The sequence below is a fragment of the Equus caballus genome, chromosome 8 (genome assembly GCF_041296265.1).
Source record: "Equus caballus isolate H_3958 breed thoroughbred chromosome 8, TB-T2T, whole genome shotgun sequence".
NCBI lineage: Eukaryota > Metazoa > Chordata > Mammalia > Perissodactyla > Equidae > Equus > Equus caballus.
The window spans coordinates 7,725,423-7,744,888 of record NC_091691.1 but is presented as its reverse complement, the minus strand read 5'-3'; the positions used below and the strand labels follow the sequence as shown (position 1 = coordinate 7,744,888).

The window sequence follows — 19,466 nt, the reverse complement described above, 5'->3', positions numbered from 1 at the left end:
GACAGGGTGCAGGAGCGAAGGAACAAGTCTATGACACTAATTTCACAAGAAGGATCCAAGAGGTTTATTAGATAGCCCATGGCAAGATACAAAATGATTAATAATGATAACGACCATACCCTATCAGCCAAATGCCACTTGGCACTCTGACACTATCTCGCAGGACATCCCTGGGTTCACATTTCTTAATGGGCTGCCTGAAGAAGTGAGCGCCCTCAAATCAAGACCCAAACACAAACGGATTCCAGAGACCACTGGGGAGAAGCAAGGCTTAGAAGCCCTCTCTGATCAGTATGGGGAGGGAGGAGGGGGAAGGCGACTCCGCAGGACAATTTGAATTTCCAAACTTACTAAGAGGGAAATAAATGTTCAACGCAGGGTCTTCTGGGTCTGTGGAAGGGGGTGGGGGACAGGAGAGGCAAAACGGCAGTGGCTGGGACCTGAAAGCAGGTTTCTCTCTTCTATTTCTTCCTCCCGCCTCTCTCCTTGAGGGCCAGGTGGATGACAGCGCCATTGGCCATGTTGTAGTAAGCCAGTGAGTTGGAATCCTTGATGAAGATGCCCTGGAAAGCAGACAGTGTGCCTCAGGGCGGGGCAGTCTGGCCTTGAGCACACTGCACAGCCTCACTACTCCCAACATCTGTTCATGTTCTGAACTCAGCAAAGGGGGAGGGGTGGGGGCAGGCAGAAGGGGTTAGGGGAGGAGGGAATGGCACAGGATAGGACTGAAGGGTCTCTGGTTCCTCCCAGAATGCTGTGCTTTTCCTACTTTCCTACCAAGCCATGTTCTTCCCCTGTGTCAACTCCCCTAGAAGCTGGCCCTGATCAACACCATGGAATTCTGACTCTCAAATCTTTAGAGATCAACTAGTCCAAAAGCCTGGTTTTACAGAGCAGGAAACTGAGGACCAGACTGGGGATTTGTCAAAATGCAAAGAAGGAGAACACAGTGGCCGCATGTGACTTGGTGTGCACCAGGCTGAGCTGGACTATCCTCTCTGTGCCCATGCATGAAGCCAGGCTAGCCAAGACCACACTGGCTGGGACGGCTCCACCACCAGGCCAGAAACCCATTAGAGCACTCCCAAGTCTTGTACCCAGGTGTCCACCCTAGTTGTTGAGGCACAGGGTTTTCTGGACTCCACACAAAACTGTACCGTGATCCCGCCAGAGCCTTACCCTGTCAGGCTAACCTGCTCCAGCACTCTTAGCCAGCATTATCACTTCTAGGATGGACTCAGGGCCACACCCAGGTGTCTCCCGACTCCTTCGATTCCACAGGAGATTCAGCTTCTGGGACAACAGAGGCATTGGGCCCCAAGGGGCAGGACCACAGACACCCGACTCACCTCATACTGCAGCTTCTGTTTCCCTGCAGGCATACCAGTGGCTTCGTGAATCTTCACCTTGATGACAGAGACCTGTGGGCCCAAGGAGAGGTCATTCACCCCCTTGCTAAAAGTCAGCTGGAGGAAGCGGCCCCATGATCCCTTGGTTCCTGTGCACCTCACGCCAGCTGGCAGCAGCAACTCATACCTGGTCTGTGAGTGGGAGGGTGAAGACCAGCACCTGTCCGTTCAGCTTCCATTCCGTCTTATCCTGCATGTTGGGCACCTGGACTTTGATGGATACTGGACCCTGCAAAGAGGAGGTGGCCATTATGCATAGGGAGCCCTGAGACCATCAGGAATTAAGCTCTCGTTTTCCTGGGCCAATCTAGACAATGTCACCTGTCCATCTGGGCTCCTGGACTCTGGCCCAATTCTCTACTGATGCCCCTTGTGATGTGGTACAAGTCACTCCCCCTTTCTAAGATTTGGTGTCTCTTCTTTAAAACGATCCCATATCCTGCCTCCTGGTGAGTCTAGAACTGAAGAAGTGACATGAAAATGCTCTGCCAACCCCAAGAAGCAACATGGGGGAAAGAAGATGAACTGCAAGGTCAGAAGACCTGGGTTCCCCACTCAGCTTCCCTGCTAACTAGGTCTCTCGGAGCTTCCACGCCCTGTCTGTAAAGTGGCTGATCACAACTCCTGCATGGGATTATCGCGAGCATTAAACGGAGAAGTGCCCATAAAATGCGCAGCTCTACCCTGGCACCTGAGTAGGTACGCAATAAATGGGAACTACTACCAGAAAGAACGAAAAGAAAGATCTGGTCAAGTGCATCAGTGAAATGGGGCTAGGACAGTTTCTGCCTCCTCACTGGAGCCTAACAGCTTCCCTAGGCACCAGCAGTGCCAAGGTTCCCACCTCCCCTTAATTCTAGCCCCCAACAGAATCTCCACAACAGGCAGGCATCTTAGCTAAGGCCTGGAGCCAGTGGGAAGGCCACAAAGAAATAAGAACTGCACCCAGGGTTTTCTTCACTGTCCAGGGCCCCTTTTGCACCTGAGTCCTGCTGCCTATGCAGCTGGGTCTTCCTGCTGACCTCTACGACAACAGTTCACACCCACATCTAGTGTGTGCCCAGAAGCCTCCCAGGCCTCCAAGGGCTGACTGAGGCCCCAGAAGCCAAAACAATGGGGGGTCAGGGAGTGTGTGACTGCGGCGGGCCTGACCTCCCAGTAGACACTCCAGGCCTCCGGCAGCGCTCTGGGATCTAGTACCTTGTTCCTGCGGAGGAACTCCTCTTCGGGCATGAGGCTGTCCTCTGTCTTCAGTTTCTTGGAGGCAGGCTCATCTTCCATGGGAGGTGGGGGGTGGACAGGGGGCATTGGGGCTGGAGCTGGGACAGGTGCCACAGGTGGAGCGGGCACAAAGGCTACAAGGATAGGAATAAACAGCCATGTGAGTGGGGGGAAGGGGCGCAGGACTCAGGACTGGTAAGAAGTAAGAGGGGAGAATGCAAAGGTTTCCCATTTCTCCTAAAGGTGTGAAGAGCCACTCCTTCCTGAGTCTGGCAGCCAACATGTTCCCTGGTAGGGGCACTCCTGGGAGGCTGCTCTGATTGAGCAGCAGGTGACTGGACGAGGGGCAAGACTGATGAATGGAGTAGGCGCCAGCCTACAGCAAGCAGGGGCCTCTGCGCCTGTCTGCTGTCTGGGGCCTCGCCCCTCTGGGTGCACACACCTCAGCTCTGCCACATCAGCCTATCTTCCCCAAGAGCCATGGCTCCCTGCTCCCAGCTCAGGGATCTCTCAAATGGGGAAGCCAAAGCTCTCCTGTAGGTAGGACCCCCAGCTGGAACTACCTACTGCTCTGCTCACAGTGCTTGGCCTGTAGTCCTGACCCAATAGCCTGGAAAGTGATTTGAGAGACACTGACCTGTTGGCACAATCATGGGGGGTGGGCGGGGTGCCATGATAGGAGGGGCCGAGGGAGGCATGGGCACCACGTTGATCCTGGGCGCGTGGATGATAGGCGGCATGGGGGCAATCACCGAGCCCGGGGGCAGTCGGACCACGGAAGCCATTGGGGGCCTAGGCATGACGGGTACTGCGGACACAACTGTGGTGCGGACAGGAGGTGGCATCTGTTGGGGAGAAAGGACCCATAGGTCACCGGAAACCAGGGCTGGCAACTGGCCATTTGCAGCCTTTGAGGATTAGGGATAGGCAGCTCCAACTCAGTCCCCTGGGACTAAGAGACTACAGCTTCACACCAGGCTCTGACGGGAACTTCGCTGAGAGAGGCCCAGAGCGACACTCTTTCCACTTGGGACTTAACCAGCTGCTCGTGGCAGACACTGAGAGAGCCACTAAAGAGGCTGACCTTGACTTAGCCTCCTGGAGACAGGCCAGCTGTCCTCGAAGACTTGTTAAGCCCTGCAGCCCTTCTCTGACCCAAGCGTGCTTCTCCCATTTGCCACTTGCCTCTCTCCTTGTTCCAATCCTCCCACACAGAGGGAAGATCAGGCTAGAGGTTCCCACTTCCAATTAAAGGGTTCTTTCCCTCTCAACTGGACTCACTCAGCACTTGAGCCCTCTATAAGGCAGTTGCCCTTCTCAGCCAAAAGTACCCAACCCCAAGAACCAAGCTCTGAAAGATCAGTCACAAGGTGGCTGCTGGCTTACGGCAGGAGGCCGGGGCACTGAGGTGATGGGTGGGGCCGAGCTGGGGATGTTGGTGGCTGAAGATGGAGGCGGTGGCTGCTGGGGGATTTCATTGGGCTTGCTGGGACCAATCTTCTCTTTGGTATCATCTTCCGGCACCAGGCCCTTGGCCTTGTGGATGGCCTCAATCTGTTCCTGGAGGGTGATATTGGCCTGGGCAGCCTGCTGGGTCCGTGCCATGCTGCCTGAGTGGCCATCCCAGGTCACCTGCAAGGGAAAGCAAAGCCACAGCTTGTCAGGGCTCCTGGAACTGAGCCAAAGTATGGGAGTCTGAGGGCAGGGGAGGCACTAGGATCCATCTGAATAGCACCTTTTCCTCTGGTTTCTGGATCTCCTCCTCGCCGATCTTCTTACCGATGGCTGTTTCCTCCACACCGAAGATGTCGGTACGCCGCTCAGCCAACTGTTTTAAGCTGCTTTCAATATCCAGACCTGGATACAGTCAGAGAATGGAGGCAGGGAACAAAAAGAGAAACTAAACCAGGTGCCCTTCCAACAAGGCAGCAGTTCTCCTGGTGCAGGGTGGAGGCTGGTCCCACGGGATGAGGCTGACTCTGGGTCCCAAGATAGTACTGTCCTCTGAGCCTGGGGAAGGCTGCCCAATCAGCACTAAGTCTGTAAACTAGAGCTTGTCCAACCCCTTGACTTAAGAGAAGCAAGGAGGAAGACAGGCTCACATGAGTGGCAAGTAGCAGTCAGGATTAAAAGCCTGGTTTCCTGCCTCTGGGACAGTTTCCTCCCTATCGTGCTGCTTCTTTTTAAAAACATTTTTATTTTATTTTTTTTGAGGAAGATTAGCCCTGAGCTAACATCTGCCAATCCTCCTCTTTTTGCTGAGGAAGACTGGCCCCAAGCTAACATCCATGCCCATCTTCCTCTACTTTATATGTGGGATGCCTACCACAGTATGGCTTGCCAAGTGGTGCCATGTCTGCACCCTGGATCCGAACCAGCGAACCCCAGGCCGCCAAAGTGGAACGTGCGCACTTAACCACTGTGCAACCAGGTCGGCCCCTCGTGCTGCTTCTCACACAGCAGTCACAGGACCACTGTGTCTCATTTCAAGGTGCTCAGGGTACTCCAGCCATCAGAGCCCTCATTCTAAGACAGCCCCAAAAATGAGTGCCCCTCCCAGGTACAGTCAGATCTTGCTCACGGATGTCAATGGGCACATGCCATCCATGTCAGGTGCCCGCCCTTGAAGGAGTCCTATGGGGAAAGTCGTTCTGGAAAAAGGGGAGTTCTTTTGTAGCATCATAGGCTACACCTACTCTCAAAAGCTTTTCTTGACCTCAATTGTTGCTTTCTATGTTTGCTTAAAGCAGGCTGACTGTAGTTTAGAGATCCCATTGACCAAAGTGAGCCAGGGCTGAGTCAGAGAAGGGGTGTAGACTGGGTGGGGGAACTCCCACCTCACCTGGTGCGTACACCTCATCGTCACTCTGTTTCTCACGGATGGAGCGATCACGCTGCTCTAGCCAGCGGGGGTCGAGAAGCCCGATGCGCATGTGTTCCTGCATTTTGCTGGCAGGGATCTTCTCTCCCGTGATGGGGGACACGAGATACTCATCTGGAGCAGGGGCTGGAGGCAGGGGCTTGGAAGCTAAAAGGAAACAAAGATGCTTGAGTGAAAACTAGGTGGCAGCCTGGGTTAAGAGAATTTTGTTACACTGGTGCATGATTCATTCGAGACATCCACTCAGTGCCATGCAATACCTGGCACTGTGCTAGGCGCCAGGGCACCAGACATGACTAAGCCTATTCCCCACGGTGAGGCCTGTGACAGAGGCTATCAACGCCTTTATGACAAGCCCTCTTGAGCCCTCTGAGAAACGAACAGTTCTGAGGAAAGATGAGGGCCGGAAAGCAGGCCTTACCTTTGGGGTCATAGTCCTTCCGGACAATGACCTGGTCTGGAGTTGGGGGCAGAGGCGGCGGCATGGGTGTCTCTGGGGGTGGGGGCACTTTCTGCCCTTCTTCTTCATCATCTGAACCCTGAAAAGCAAAGCAATGGCAAGACTCACAGAGGGGCTGAGAAACCACCTCTCTACAGCTGAGCCCTGGCGGCCCTCAGGGTGGCAAGGAGCCTAGGCCCCTGCCAGCCAGCATCCATGTGCTAAGCCTCCCAGGGCAGCTGAGGCCAGCCGGCAGCCGGCCAAGCTGCTTCCTCACAGCATGAATGGGAGCGCTAGGGGCTGTGGTGCTAACACTCCGCCCAGGCATTTCCAGCAGCTGGCACAAGGCAGTCCCAGGAGGCCAAGGGCACTTAACACACTGGGGAGGGGTGTGGAGGGCACGTCTGAGCTCAACGGTAGCCGCTCATGGAGCAATGCTGGGAGGGAGAGAAAAAGTCAATTCCCACAGACACAGGGGCCTTTCTTCTCAGGCTGCACACAAATTCTTTCCAAGGGGAGGAGAGCAGCTTGGCTCCAGAGTCTCTATGCTGCTTGGAGGGCCTGGCTTGAAGGGGGTAGATGTGGCCAAAAGGAAGCACAGGCTACACTTAGAAAAGCTCTGGGAACTGCTGACCATTTGGGCCTAAGCTCAAACCCATAAAAGCATGTGGTGTAGAGGGTTCCCTAACTGAGAGCTGGCGTGGGGGCAGTGGGAGCAGGGCCTCTGGGCAAAGGGGGAAGGTCACAGAATAGGGTCAGCACAGCTTTCAGATCCTTGCTTATGAATGAATCTTTGTTGCCTGAGCTGGAAGGAGGCTCTGTGCTGCCTGGGCTTGGGCAGCCGCTCAGCCAAGATGCCTTATTCAGGACCCACACCTCCTCTTGAGGTTCACAAGGCAACTGGATCTCTGACTCTGGTGGAGAGCACTCTCCCTCCTTGGGCTCCAGGGGAAAAGGCCTCCCACAGGCCTGCCTAGGAGTATACCTCATCCATGTCTTGCACTTGGGTGTCCTGGTCCAGCTGGGAAGGCGGCTCCTCTGCCTTCTCCTGTTTCTCGTCCTCCTCATCAGACTCGACCTCCATCTCGACCTCCTCACTCTCCCCAAACTTCTCATAGCGCTCTTGAATGAGGATTCGGGCCCCCAGCTCCTCCGGGGTGGTGGGGGGAGGGAAGTTCCCTGGCAGAGGGTAAGCCAGAATCAAAGGGAGGCCTCTACAGACATTGCTTGTCAAGGGCCCATCCATCTGTCCTCTCCACATGGTGAGCTCTCTATGAGGGTTGGGCGCTCTGATTTCTCTCCTATCTCCAGAGGCCCATCCACGATCCGGCACAGTAAGTATTCGTTGAATTGAATTTAATTGGGGCAATGTGGTAGAACTGAAGTCTTCTGGGAGCACAGATGAAACAGACACTGATAAAGCCCTCTAAAAGATTCTGCTGCTCTGTGGGAATAGGTGTATGAGATCTCCTGGGATGGCTTCAAGCTCCCAGCTCCCCGTCTGGAGTCAGAGACCTACCTTCCTCACAGACCTACCTTGCTCATTGGGCTGAAAGTCCACTGTTTCCACCACCACAAAATCATGCCAGTCGATTTGTGCATAGGCCACCCGCTCCTTCTCCTTCTCTTCCTCTTCCTTTTTCCTCTCGCGCTCCTGGAACTTGGCCCATTCCACTCGGTAACACACCTGAAGGGATGGGAACGAGCATGGTGCTAAGTTGAATCAGGGTCTGCTCCTGACCAGGCTGTCAGATCCAGGGCCTTCACCAAAGCCAGCATCTCCCTCAGAATAGGAGGCTGCTCTGCCCACAAGGGGAACTTCCTGGAGTAAAGTATGGTATTTGCATCTGGTTTTAGCCAGGCCAAGTGTGGACAGGATGAAAATTCTAAACGCCATAGAAACTTTCTGTCTGGGCCCCAAAGGCAGCCATTTGCTATAAACTCAGAGTTTTCTGCTTGAGTTAGCGAGGGGTTCTGTGCTCAAAGAGAAGCAAACTCCCTCCCAGGAAGTGTGCGTGACAACCCAGTGCCCACAAGAGAAGCAGCAGTCTGCGAGCCTGAGAACCAAAAGCCCTTCATGCAGCCACCCAAAACAGCCAGCACCAATACGCCTTCTCTAGACTCCTTAAACCTGGGGCTTTGAAAGGTGTCTGTCACCAGAGAAACTGTTCAGGAGTTGGGTTTCTTTGGCCTTTGTAGCCCCAAGGCCTTTCTTCCCACTACTCCTGTGCTTGGAAGATAACAATGTACTGCCTCAGAGACTATTTCCAAACACAAACCAGAACGCACACAATATAACTTGTAGTATCAGTAACTGGTTATAAGAAATTCAGTTTACCTGGTCCAAAACTTCTCGGGGGTTCTCGGCCTCTTTCTTGAGCTTTGTGAATAAGCCTTTAGGAGGAATCAAGATCTGAAACACAGAAGAGTTAAAGCAACTATCAGTGTAGCACACCACAGGACAAAGAGGTGGCCTCCCTGGGCCTGTGGAAAGACACAGGAGAAGGGAGAGCATAGGATTCTGGGTCCTAAGCCCAGCTCCACTTGGCTGTGTGACTTCAGGAAAGTCACTTAACCTCTTTAACTTGGTTTCCTTCTACAAAATGGTGACACCACCACTTAAAGTTGGCACCATCAACTTAAAAGGTGGCTGCAAGGATTAGGAGGAAAATATGCAAAACCACTGGCAGATCACCCAGCACACTGTCCGCATATGATGGTTGCTTCCAGGGGATCTACTCTAGCCTTTTGCACACACTAGTAGGCCTCCCCTGACGATCTTATTTAAGACTGCAGCCCACGGGCCCCACCTCCCTAGATTTCCATCTCCTGCCTTGTCTTTCTCCATAGTATTTATCGCCATCTGACATGTACTGACATTGCACTTGCTTGTCACCCCCTCACTAGACCAGAAACTCCACAAAGACAGGAATCTGTCTTCTGTTCACTATTACATCTGCAGCACCTGAATAGTGCCTGACACTCCATGTGTATTTGCTGAGAGACTGAATGCTAGCTTTGTTCAAAAGAGCCAGTCATTCCAACAGCCCCAACAGTATCTACTGTCACTGATGAAGTGGTTCAGCCCCAGCCACCCTCCCTACACCTCTAGCCCAGGAACTGCCCTGCTCCTAGAGTCTCCCACGGCCAGAGACAGACACCAGCGCCCTCAGGTTTGAGGACTAAATGTCAATACCCAAGTTCTGAGAGATAAAAAAGAGGAAAGTAACAGAACAAAAAGGGATCTAGGGACCTTTAACCCTAAAGCAGTCCACTGGGGGAAACTAACCCAGGGTTCGCTTAAAATTGATACTGTGTAGTTACAGGAACCCTTTGACCTTGGGCCTTCAATGATTGTTATTTTAGCTACTCTACTAGCTTCTGGATTTGGTCATTTTCTAAACACACACATTTTTACAATTCCTTCTAGTTATATACTTAGAGTGAATGAAGTTAGAGGAAATCATTACCAGTCCTTTCAAGTCAGATCTTTTCTCACATATTGTTTCTAGATAAGAAAAACAGACGTGTAGACCACGCCACTAAAAAAAGGAAAACAACCTCCACTATGTGTGTAGCAACTTGCCACAGGCAAATCTGTACCAGTGTACCTTGCCACAAATTAACAATTTGATTATTTTAAAGTCACCTGTTGCTTAATGAGAATACCTTCTGAGAAAAGCATAGTCAGGTGACTTCGTCATTGTGGGAACATCACAGAGTGCACTTACACAAACCTAAACAGAATAGCTTACTACACACCTAGGCTCTATGGTACTAATCAGACCGGACCACCATCGGATATGTGGGCTGCATCCTTATGCAGCACACAACTGTCCCAGTACTGACTGTCCAGACTCTTGATTGCAACAATGCAGCATGATAATTAAGATCTCAGGGTCTGAAATAAAAAAGCCAGAGCTCAAGTCCCACCTCTGCAAATGCCTACCTGTGTGACCCTAGCCATGTTAACTTGTCTGTGTCAGTTTCCTCTTGTATAAAATGAATATAGTAACAGTGGCTACCTCACAGGTTATTAGGGATTAAATGAGAAGATGCTACATATGTGAGTAGTTAATAAATAGTGGCTGTATTTACTGTTTCCCAATGCCTATTTAAATGACATTTCTGATTTAAAGTAGTTTTTAGGGTGAAAACAACATACATGTTAGAGTCAAACATTGGTTTAAATCTAAGCACAGCTACTTACGAGCTGAGAGACCATGAGTAAGTGACTTCATCTCTCTGAGACTGTTTCTGCTTTTGAAAAAGGCGGAAATTCACTTACCTCATGGGTTTGAGGATTAAATTAGGTAGTAAGAGGCAATTATCAAGGGCTTGCTTCTTCTCAGGCCCTGTTCTACACAACTGAAAATGTGGGTGTACTTAAAAGCAGCTAGCACCACTTGGCCTTGTCACATAGTAGGCCCTCACCTAACAGTAGTATCAATCACGTGTTTCATTTCTCATTAGAAATGGCAGTCTATGTTGTATTTAAAAGAAAAAACTGAATAGAAATCAAGATTTTACACTGAACTGGAATTTTTAACATCTCCCTGGAGGCCCACACAAGGAGGAGTGTCCTTCCAGACAGTGAGTGGATGGAGTGCTTCTGGTAAGATGCCTCCCTTCCCTGGGCGCAGCACCCTGGCCCCTCTGCCCAGGCACCTTGGTATACTGTTCCACCAGCTTCGTGAAGTAGTTGAAGAGGCTGTGTTGTGGCCGGAGGAAGTCAAACTGGTAGTTGCGCTGCTCTTTCTGCATCAGCTGGGTCAGAAACTGGCGCCCGTTCCTAGCCACAAACTGAGCCGTCAGCTTCACCACATCCAGGTCAAAGGCTGAGATGGAAGGGGGGTCTGCGATGAACTCAAACTCGGGAGGGGGCTCTTTGGGCACGATGGTCTCTTGGATCACCTGCGCTTGCACCTAAGATGCAGAAGGAGTGTGAGGCAAGAGGCACAGAGGGGGAAAGGCTCCAGAGAAAGGGCGGGAACGCACCCCTGGGAGGATGGTGCAGACCCCTATGCTTCTGTTAATCACATGTACACCACTGGCACACAGTATAAGAGAATACTAACTCAAAAGAGCACCAATTTCTTGGCCGCCTGTGGCCTCAACTCCTTGAATGACTTCAAGTGACACCTGTGCACCTCTGTATCTCTGCTGCTTCCCTGAAATCAAGGGCTAAAACTGGGTGACAGAAACGCCGATGGGAACACAGCTTATTAAACCCCACCCGAGGGGGACGGAGGATGTGGTAAGCCAATGTGTGCAGAGGACTCCACCAGACAGGACTTCCACGTTTGTTACTTCACTTGGCCTCCACACAAACCCAGAGACGGACAGAACAGGTACTGTGAATCCTTTTTACAGATGAGGAAACTGAGGTAGCCTGAGGCCCTAGGAGTAGTAAACTGCAATGCAGGGTCTCAGAACCTACTTCAACCCTTACTTTCCACTGTTAAACAAGGGGAAGGCTTTGCCACCATGGTTGAGGAGTGAAACAAAGAAAAGGGACCCGTCCAAGTCTACGAAGGAGGCAAATGTGCCGGCTCTTCCTGTCGTCACTGACAACCCTAATCGTCCCTAGTGCTGAGTATTCGGGGAGGCCAGATGGAGGGGCCCCGGGAAGGTGAGACAGAAAGGAGACATGGCACAAGAAGGCCCACAAGCAACATCACAGCACTGCTCTTACACCATAGTCAAGGCAAAGAGTAGGTGCAGAGAACATGGACTTGAGTTCTGACTCTGTGGCCTTGGGTAAATCACACTTCCTGAGCCTCAGACTCCTCATCTGTAAAATGGTCACTCTGTTGGCCTCCTCAAGGTGCCAACGAGACAAAGCCCCTAAAAGACTGAGCACAGAGCTCGGCAAGCAGTGCCTGGGAGAGGCCAACTGTCAGCAGTACTTTGTTGTCCGAGCCTCAGTGTGTGCCTCCGTAAGACAGGGATAAAACCCTCATGTCTCTCCCTGGGGGCTGTGAGGTCTGGACAGCAGAGCTCATTATCCTCCCTGCCCTGGCCTCCCTCTCAGCCCTGGGGAAGTGGGGCAGGGGCTGGCTCCAACCTTCTGGGGCAGCTGCTGCTGGGTGGCTTGCTGCTGCTGCTGCATAACCTTGGGGATGGCGGCCGAGGGCTCCTGAGCCTTCCCTTCCTTGAACTCGCTGACCTTGTGACGGTAATAGGCATGGTAAGGGTCATTGGGGTTCAAGAAGTTGAACTTGGGGTTGTTGATCTCATTCTGTCGTATTCTAGCTTCAAATTCAGGTCCATTTCTAGAAGGAGAGAAATAGAGAAGAATTAACACCATAACCCTTGCAACTGCTTAGACCCAGAACGCTGCAAATTCGAGCCCCCTTCTTGCCCCCACCCATCACTCAAACTACTCCATCCTTTAGCGCAGCAGAGGTCCTCCTGAGACTGCTGGCGTCAGCAGCAGTGCCGTCTGCCTCCTTTGGTCTGGCCCAGGCCTCCTCTACCACAGGGTCTTTCAGACCCCCGTCATTCCTGCAGCTCCTCTGCCAGTTTTGCCATTTCCAAAACCATCTGGACTACTGCTTTTTTCTTTTAATAAAATGTATTTAAAGAATGTACTTAAAAAGAAAGGCATATACTACACTACTTCAAATAAAAATCAGTATGGCTTTACTAACAAAAGGCAGTCACAAAATTATAATATAATGAAAACAAAGTAATATTGTTAAAGGTTACCTCAGTTTGCTAAGACTGAAGCCAGCTTAGTTAAAAAGTGGGGTGACAGAGCACTGGAGAGGTGTTAAAGATACACTACCACCAAACTGACACTCTGCCCTTTGATTAACAAGAAGGATTTAAAAAAACATGAAACCGTAGAAATTTGATTTAATGCCTTGTCCAAATACTGCCTAAAATCACCTCATTTCCCACTGGGTGAGGCCCACACAGGAAACACTGCTCTCCAAGGACCCGGATCCGTGCTGCTGTGTAAGGCACATTTAGACGACAGGGGAGTGGTAAGAGGGACAGGGAGTCTCTCATCTCTCTCTGTACTGGGGACAGTTTCCCACACAGACCTCGTGTCCCATGTTTGCGTGCCTTTAAGCATAATGAAAAACCATTCCTGTCGTGATGTTTAGGGAACCCTGATTTTTTAAAGAGTCCCAATGGTAATATTTCAAGGTATCATACCTGTACAACACCTGCATCAGGCAGAAAGTACACTAACCTTAAAGACACAAGACACTAACCTTAAAGACATGGTCAAGTTTTGGGTTCACTACTGACTCACCAAGTTACCGATTTCTCTTTGACTTAATCTCCCATGTATAAAATGTGACTACCATAACCTTCTCTCTCTACTTTGAAGTACTGAGAAGATCGACCTGGTTAAGGAGATGCCAAAGTCTTTTTGAACCATACAGTGGCCCACAAATGCAAGGGCTGTCACTCCTACAAAGGCTAGAAGGGGCTGTTCCATAAACATCAGAGATGATCTGGGTCTTAGGAGATGCGTGTGGGGCTGCTATTGCTCGTCCAGCCAGAGCCCAGCACTCAGAGATGCCCCAAACACACCAAGGGACAGCTCTAGGGCCTGGTGGCAGCCAGGTCTCTCCACTCTCTTCAGACTTTCACAGCTTGGCCCTGTCAGTTGAAGAGAGAGCAGGAAACAGAGTGTGGGCAATGCTGTGCCCCAGATTAGCCACCACAGCAACCTGTGCCACAGCGGTGGTCATCAACACCCAGGCTAGCTCCTCCACAAGTTCTGGTCACACTCTATAGCGTGACTAACACCATGAGGTCTCAATTTGACGGGGCATTAGTCCAACTGAAAGCTCATGCTTGGAGAAAACCATTCTTCCCCCTCCTTAAATAATGCAAACCACACACAAGGAGGGTGACTGTACACTGGAACGCTGTGAAACTGGGCCACCATACCCAGCAACGCCCAGCGCAGACAAAGGGCTGCTAGCAAAGAGGGCTCTGGTGGTCTCCTCTAGCGCTGCCTCCTAAGCCATAACCTCACCACATCTGGGAACAATCTGAAAGACGAAACAACGAGAAGGCAGGCACGCGCATTCCAAACTATTCTGTTGCTTTAAATTAGCTTAAGGTTAATTTTAGAATTATATTCTCCAACATAAGGAACAGATTTCAGCAGAAAAAGACATGATTCTGGCTCAACCCAGCTGGTAGGACTTTTTAAGGGTAATCTCCACTTCAGTTTCTTGAGAGGAAAATGCAGGGAAGGGAAGACCAAACCTAGAAAAAACTCCTTTTGAAGACCACACTTGGTTGGTGATGTTTACTGCATGCTCTGTCAGGACGTGCGTGAATACAGGGGAGGGAAGCAGAGGGTCCCGCAGGCTGCCTTTAGCCCAGAGGGAGATGCTGGGCTGTCCCCTCACTGCAACGTAACAAAAGCAGGTCCACAGATTTGAGAGATGCCTACAAGGCAATCACTGCAGACAAAAATAAATCTAGAGATGTGGATGTACAGATTTATTTTTAAGGGAACCTGGATACTCATTTCTGTGGCAGCAGAGGCAGGCACAAAATTATTGGAAAGCTACATGGCAAAATATTTAAGAAATCTTTAAAAACGCTCTTTCAGCCAGTAATGTGCCACACAGAACTTTCTTATAAGGAAACAATCTAAGAGAGAAAGAAAACACTCAGACTTCACCACAGCTTCATTTGCCAAATTGAGACGTTGGAAGCAAGCTTGAAGGAAATATTGAGGGGACAGCCAAGTCAAGGAAAGCGTGTCACCTTGACATGGTGCATCCTCTCCAGAGGACTGTGCAGCATCAGGAGACCACAGAACAAAACAGGAAAATGCTTACAACACAATGTGAAAGGGAAAAGCAGGATGTGAAAGTATCTTTGCTAGTTTTACAAGGATCTAAAAAAGGATGCCAAGGGCCAGAAGGAAACAGGAAAAAGTGAAAACAGCTGGTAGAAACTATTGTGATAGTGCGATCATACTGATTTCTTCCTCCAACACCCTTTTCCTATTTATTTTGCTTTTAAAAATAGGGGAAATGGGGAAGTATAAGTGTTGCTATGAAACATTAAGCTTATATCATAAACACAACACCTGCTGCCCTAAAGCTGGCATCATCTGATAATGTTTAATCAAGCACAGAACAGTTTTAACCCAATACCCAGGTTAATCAAAGCCTCTGAAACATGATGAGATGAATCTGTGTGGATCATGACACAGTGAAAGACATCAACCAGAGTAACCTCTTCCTGTGTTTCATTTTATTAGGAGGTTGTGAAAGGAAGGCACCTTCTATTAAACGATTTATTGTGATGGGGATGCCAGTTTGGGGTCAAGGCACAGTCCCTGGAGAGCATATGCCCTGACTGCGGGCAGCAGTCTGCTCAGGGCCAGCTACTGCTTCCATGCAAGAAGCTGTCCACTTTGTAAAGAGAAGCCAGAAATCCAGACTGACTGTGCAATCTCCTTATTATTAAACATTTTAAACAGTGGCAATTAATTCAAGTTTAAAAAAATATTGTCGAGGACAAACAAAACATCTACAGACTGGATGTGCCCCGCTGGCTGCCAAAGGAATACTTTACCCTAAACTAGGAGATACGTTGACCTCTGGAGTCAAGCGTCATCAAGAAGATTCCATCTGGGGAAGTGTGTGTCTAACTATGATGGGGAGACGAGAGGAACTCGGACTGATTTCCCTGCCATCTGAGAAGACAGCAAATGCTGCATGATGTACCTGCACTGAATTCCGTCCCGTGCCCTCACTCCTGCCTCATAGCAACTCTGACGCAGTATTTTATTCCATTTTGCAGATGGGTCATTTGAGGTTCTGAGGAATGTAGTCCTTGAACAATGAGAATGATCAACTCCCGTTTTTGTTGTCCTTGGGCCAGCAGCCCAGACACAAACACACAGATTATCTGCGACAAAGCAGCTTTCCAGGCATCCCCTCAGGTCCCTTGTGGAAGCACAGCTTCCTAAGTGACTCTGGGGCTGGGTGTGACTTGAACTCTGCGTTGCCATGCTATGCTGGAGAAGCCAGTCCTGCCCGTTGCCTTCCTTACCGCCATGCCGTGGTTTTAAATGAGCTAATGGGCCTAAGCCGACAACACCCCCTCTAAAAACCCAAGTGTCACCCTTGTGCGGATTCAGGAGCTTTTGGTGCTAAAGTCCGCCGTGACCCACATGAGCAGAGGTCGCTATCTTACCTGGCCACAAAGCTGGCAGTCTTGTCAACGATATTCCTGACCTCTGGAGGAGGGTAAATAATTCCCACGACTGGCTTGGAAGGGGTAGAATCCTCCTTTGAAGATGGTTCTTCTTCTGTGGGCTGTGAAGAGAGGAAAAGGAAATAAGGTCTTGAAGTACCTGGTTTGGAGGTGACCCCACGTTAAACTCCTCTAGGGGTATCACTGAGAATACCGACTCTCTCCCATAGACTTCCGGAACAGTGGTTCTCTTAGCTGCATTGTGCTTGCATGGGACTCTCCTGGGGAAACAGCGAAAAGAGCACCCTCTCTTGCTCCCCTAAGCCACACAGGCTCAGTGACACTGGGAATCTGCATTTTTACCAGTGCCCAGGTGATTCAGATGTGGAGGGGATCTGACCACATCCTGAGAAACCATGTTCCAGGATCCAGAAGGCCAGGTCTGTATGCCCGTACCCCAGGATGTGCCTAGCACAGGATACTTAACAATTGTTTGCTTACTAAAGAAACGGGAAACTCCTTACTGGCAGCTCCTTCTGCCTTGAACATCCTTTCCTTCTGCATCCCTTCCATAGTCCGAACCACACTCAACACTCAAATGGTGTGTGAAACTCCACTGGAATACTCAACATTAACTGTCCCATAAGTTTCAATACTTTCCTCACCAGTTTCTTCTCCATACTAAACAAAGGGTCAAGCCTCTCATCTTAGAAAAATAAAGTTTCTCCCCTGCCCTCATGTTCTTTTCTGCTGCTGCCTTCTCCCTCTCCCCTTGTGCCCCCAACCCCGGAACTAAACACCCTGAGCTACCATTCCCACTTCCTCACTTCCCATTTGGTCCCCATCCGTTTCAAGTGCTCTTGCCAAGTCAGAAACTGCCCACAGCCAACTACACTGGTGATCTGGCCATATGACCAGTGACCACTCCTTCACAAAATTCTCCAGTCCTCAACTCCCACACCCTTTTCTCACCTGCCTTTCCTTCTTGCTCACCAAACCATCCAAGTTTCCTGCCTGGCTTCCATTTAACTTCCTGCCCTACAATGTAGGGCATCCTCAAAATTCTGTTCTTAGTTCTCTTCACAGCATTCACACTGTCCTCAGTCAGGCACTCATAGCCACATCCTCCATTTCCCCTATCACCTTTAGGCTGAACAATCCCATCCAAACTGATGCCCCAGATCACTCTTACGTGCCAGGGCTTTATCCAGGCAGATCCAGTTGAATCCTGGGCACTGCTATCTCTAACCTCTTCCCTTATCAATGGCCAACCACGTACCTCAACATCCAGGCCAGAAATTTAGGCCTCCTCTCCCTTCCTCAGCCTCTACGTTCAGTGATAACAGTATTTATCAAGCAGAGCAGGTAGCATATGCTTTCCTAAGCCCTTTAAATATGTTAACTCTTACAATCTTCATGAGAGCCCCATTTTTACAAACAATAAAACTGAAGAATGGAGCACTTAAATACCCTCAACGATGGAACTGGATTTCCAACACACCACTTCGGCTGGAGAGCCTGTACGATCAGCCATTTTGTGAAACGAACCTGCCCAGACCCTCTGCCTCATCACCCATCTTCAGTACTTTTTGAATGAAGTGACTAATCCTCTGTCCTCCTAGCAATTCTCCACATCGCTGCGTGTTTCTGAAAAACAAATATGTCACTATCCAGCTTAATATCCTTTTCTCCCCATTGTCTACTGGTAAAAGTTCAAATCCTCAGAATCCCATCTCCTGCCAGCAGTTACCCAACGCTGTGCTTTAACCACACTTGTTTATTTACCTTGACCAGAGGCACCATCTGATTCCTATCTTGGTATCTTTGCACTTATTATCTGGTATTACTTTGTTTATTTTTCCCCAGTGACTGGGAAAATGCCAGGACACACAGGCACTAACATATTTGTGGAAAGTGCACAGACCTTTTGGGTCTCCTTCCCGGCTGTATTCTGAACCCAAAGCAGTGGCTAGCACACAATGTGCTCAACAAATGTTTGAGGAATGATTAAAGAATGCTATTTCCCTTCCCCAACCACCTACCTGGTGAACTCCTGTTCATCCTTCTAAAAGCAATTTATCTCACTCCTGTGAACTTCACCTACCTTAATCTCCCCTCTACCCGATCAAAGCAATGTCGATTAGTCGATTAGATCAGTGTCTTCTTTGTACCCGGCACTTCCACTATAGGGCCAATCACACCATACTGCAATCGTTTACTTATTTATTTTTTGGTGAGGAAGATTGCCCCTGAGCTAACATCTGTGCCAATCTTCCTCTATTTCGCATGTGGGACGCTTCCGCAGCATGGCTTGATGAGGGGTGTGTAGGTCTGCAACTGTGACCCGAACCTTCCACCCCCCACCTGTGGACTCACAACACAAGAACTTAACTACACCACCCAGCCGACCCCACACTGCAATGATTTATGTACATCTTTTCCTATCAGCTGCTTGAGCTATCTTTAAGGGCTGGCTGGAACTGTATCATTTACACTGATGGGGCAATAAACATTTGTTGAGTATTCCCGAATATCTGTCTCCCCAGTAGCCGGTGAGCTCCCTAAGGCAGAAACTCTGCCTCACTCATTCTGGTAACGTCAGAGGGTGGCACCGTGTCTGGCTTAGAGTAAGCACCGAGTAGATGCTGAGAATTAACATTATAAGATGTACCCTGCAGGGTGGGAAATTAGGGTAAAGGCTGGGGGGCCTGGGGGCTCAAATGCCACAGAAGACAGGTGGATGGGCTGGATCAGTGCTTCTCAAACTTTACTGAGTCACCTCGGGACCTTGTTAAAATGCAGATTCCTATTTAGAAGGTCTGGCCTGGAGACTCCGCAATTCTATTAAACTCCCCGGTGCTGCTGATGCTGCTGGTCCGCGGACCACACTTTGAGAACCACTGTTCTTGCCAGCCCGTTGCGCGACCAGAAGGCAGCGCAGCGCAGCAACCGCGCTGCCTCCTGGGACTTGCAGTCCCTCTACGCCCTCCTAAGCGGCCAGTTCCTTCTGCAAAACGGAGCGCCCGCGCCAGAGGGGAGGGCCCAGGCCTAGGCTCGGGCTGCCGGTAGAGGTGCGGGGGACGTGGTACCTGTTTGGGCTCGGTGGCCACGGGCGGCGGCGGGGGCACCGCCTGCACGGGTCCGGCCGGCATGACTGCGACGCTCAGGGCAGCCAGTCCGCCTCAGTGTAGGTGAGCCTTGCTGCGTCGAAAGAGTTTTCTCGCACCGACAGTACGACAAGCTCGCAAGATGGCGGCGGCCGAGCGAGTGGTAGCCGAGGAGGCGAGGCTGACGCACTTCCGGGCCCGCCCCTATCCGTGACATC

General features: G+C 50.5%; 1 protein-coding gene across 1 annotated transcript; it reads right to left on the bottom strand.

The window, feature by feature from the left end:
• Window positions 1–40: 40 nt before the first annotated feature.
• SF3A1 (splicing factor 3a subunit 1) lies at window positions 41–19,454 on the bottom strand. The gene is made up of 16 exons (XM_001498224.7): window positions 19,231–19,454; window positions 16,142–16,263; window positions 12,018–12,225; window positions 10,619–10,876; window positions 8,289–8,363; window positions 7,487–7,637; window positions 6,936–7,129; window positions 5,933–6,050; window positions 5,473–5,658; window positions 4,366–4,487; window positions 4,017–4,262; window positions 3,268–3,475; window positions 2,610–2,764; window positions 1,537–1,638; window positions 1,350–1,421; window positions 41–563 (listed from the first exon to the last, which is right to left on the bottom strand). Exons 1-16 carry the CDS (start codon window positions 19,291–19,293, stop codon window positions 462–464), a joined length of 2,382 nt encoding a protein of 793 aa, XP_001498274.1. The 5' UTR covers window positions 19,294–19,454; the 3' UTR covers window positions 41–461.
• Between the last annotated feature and the right edge of the window lie 12 nt (window positions 19,455–19,466).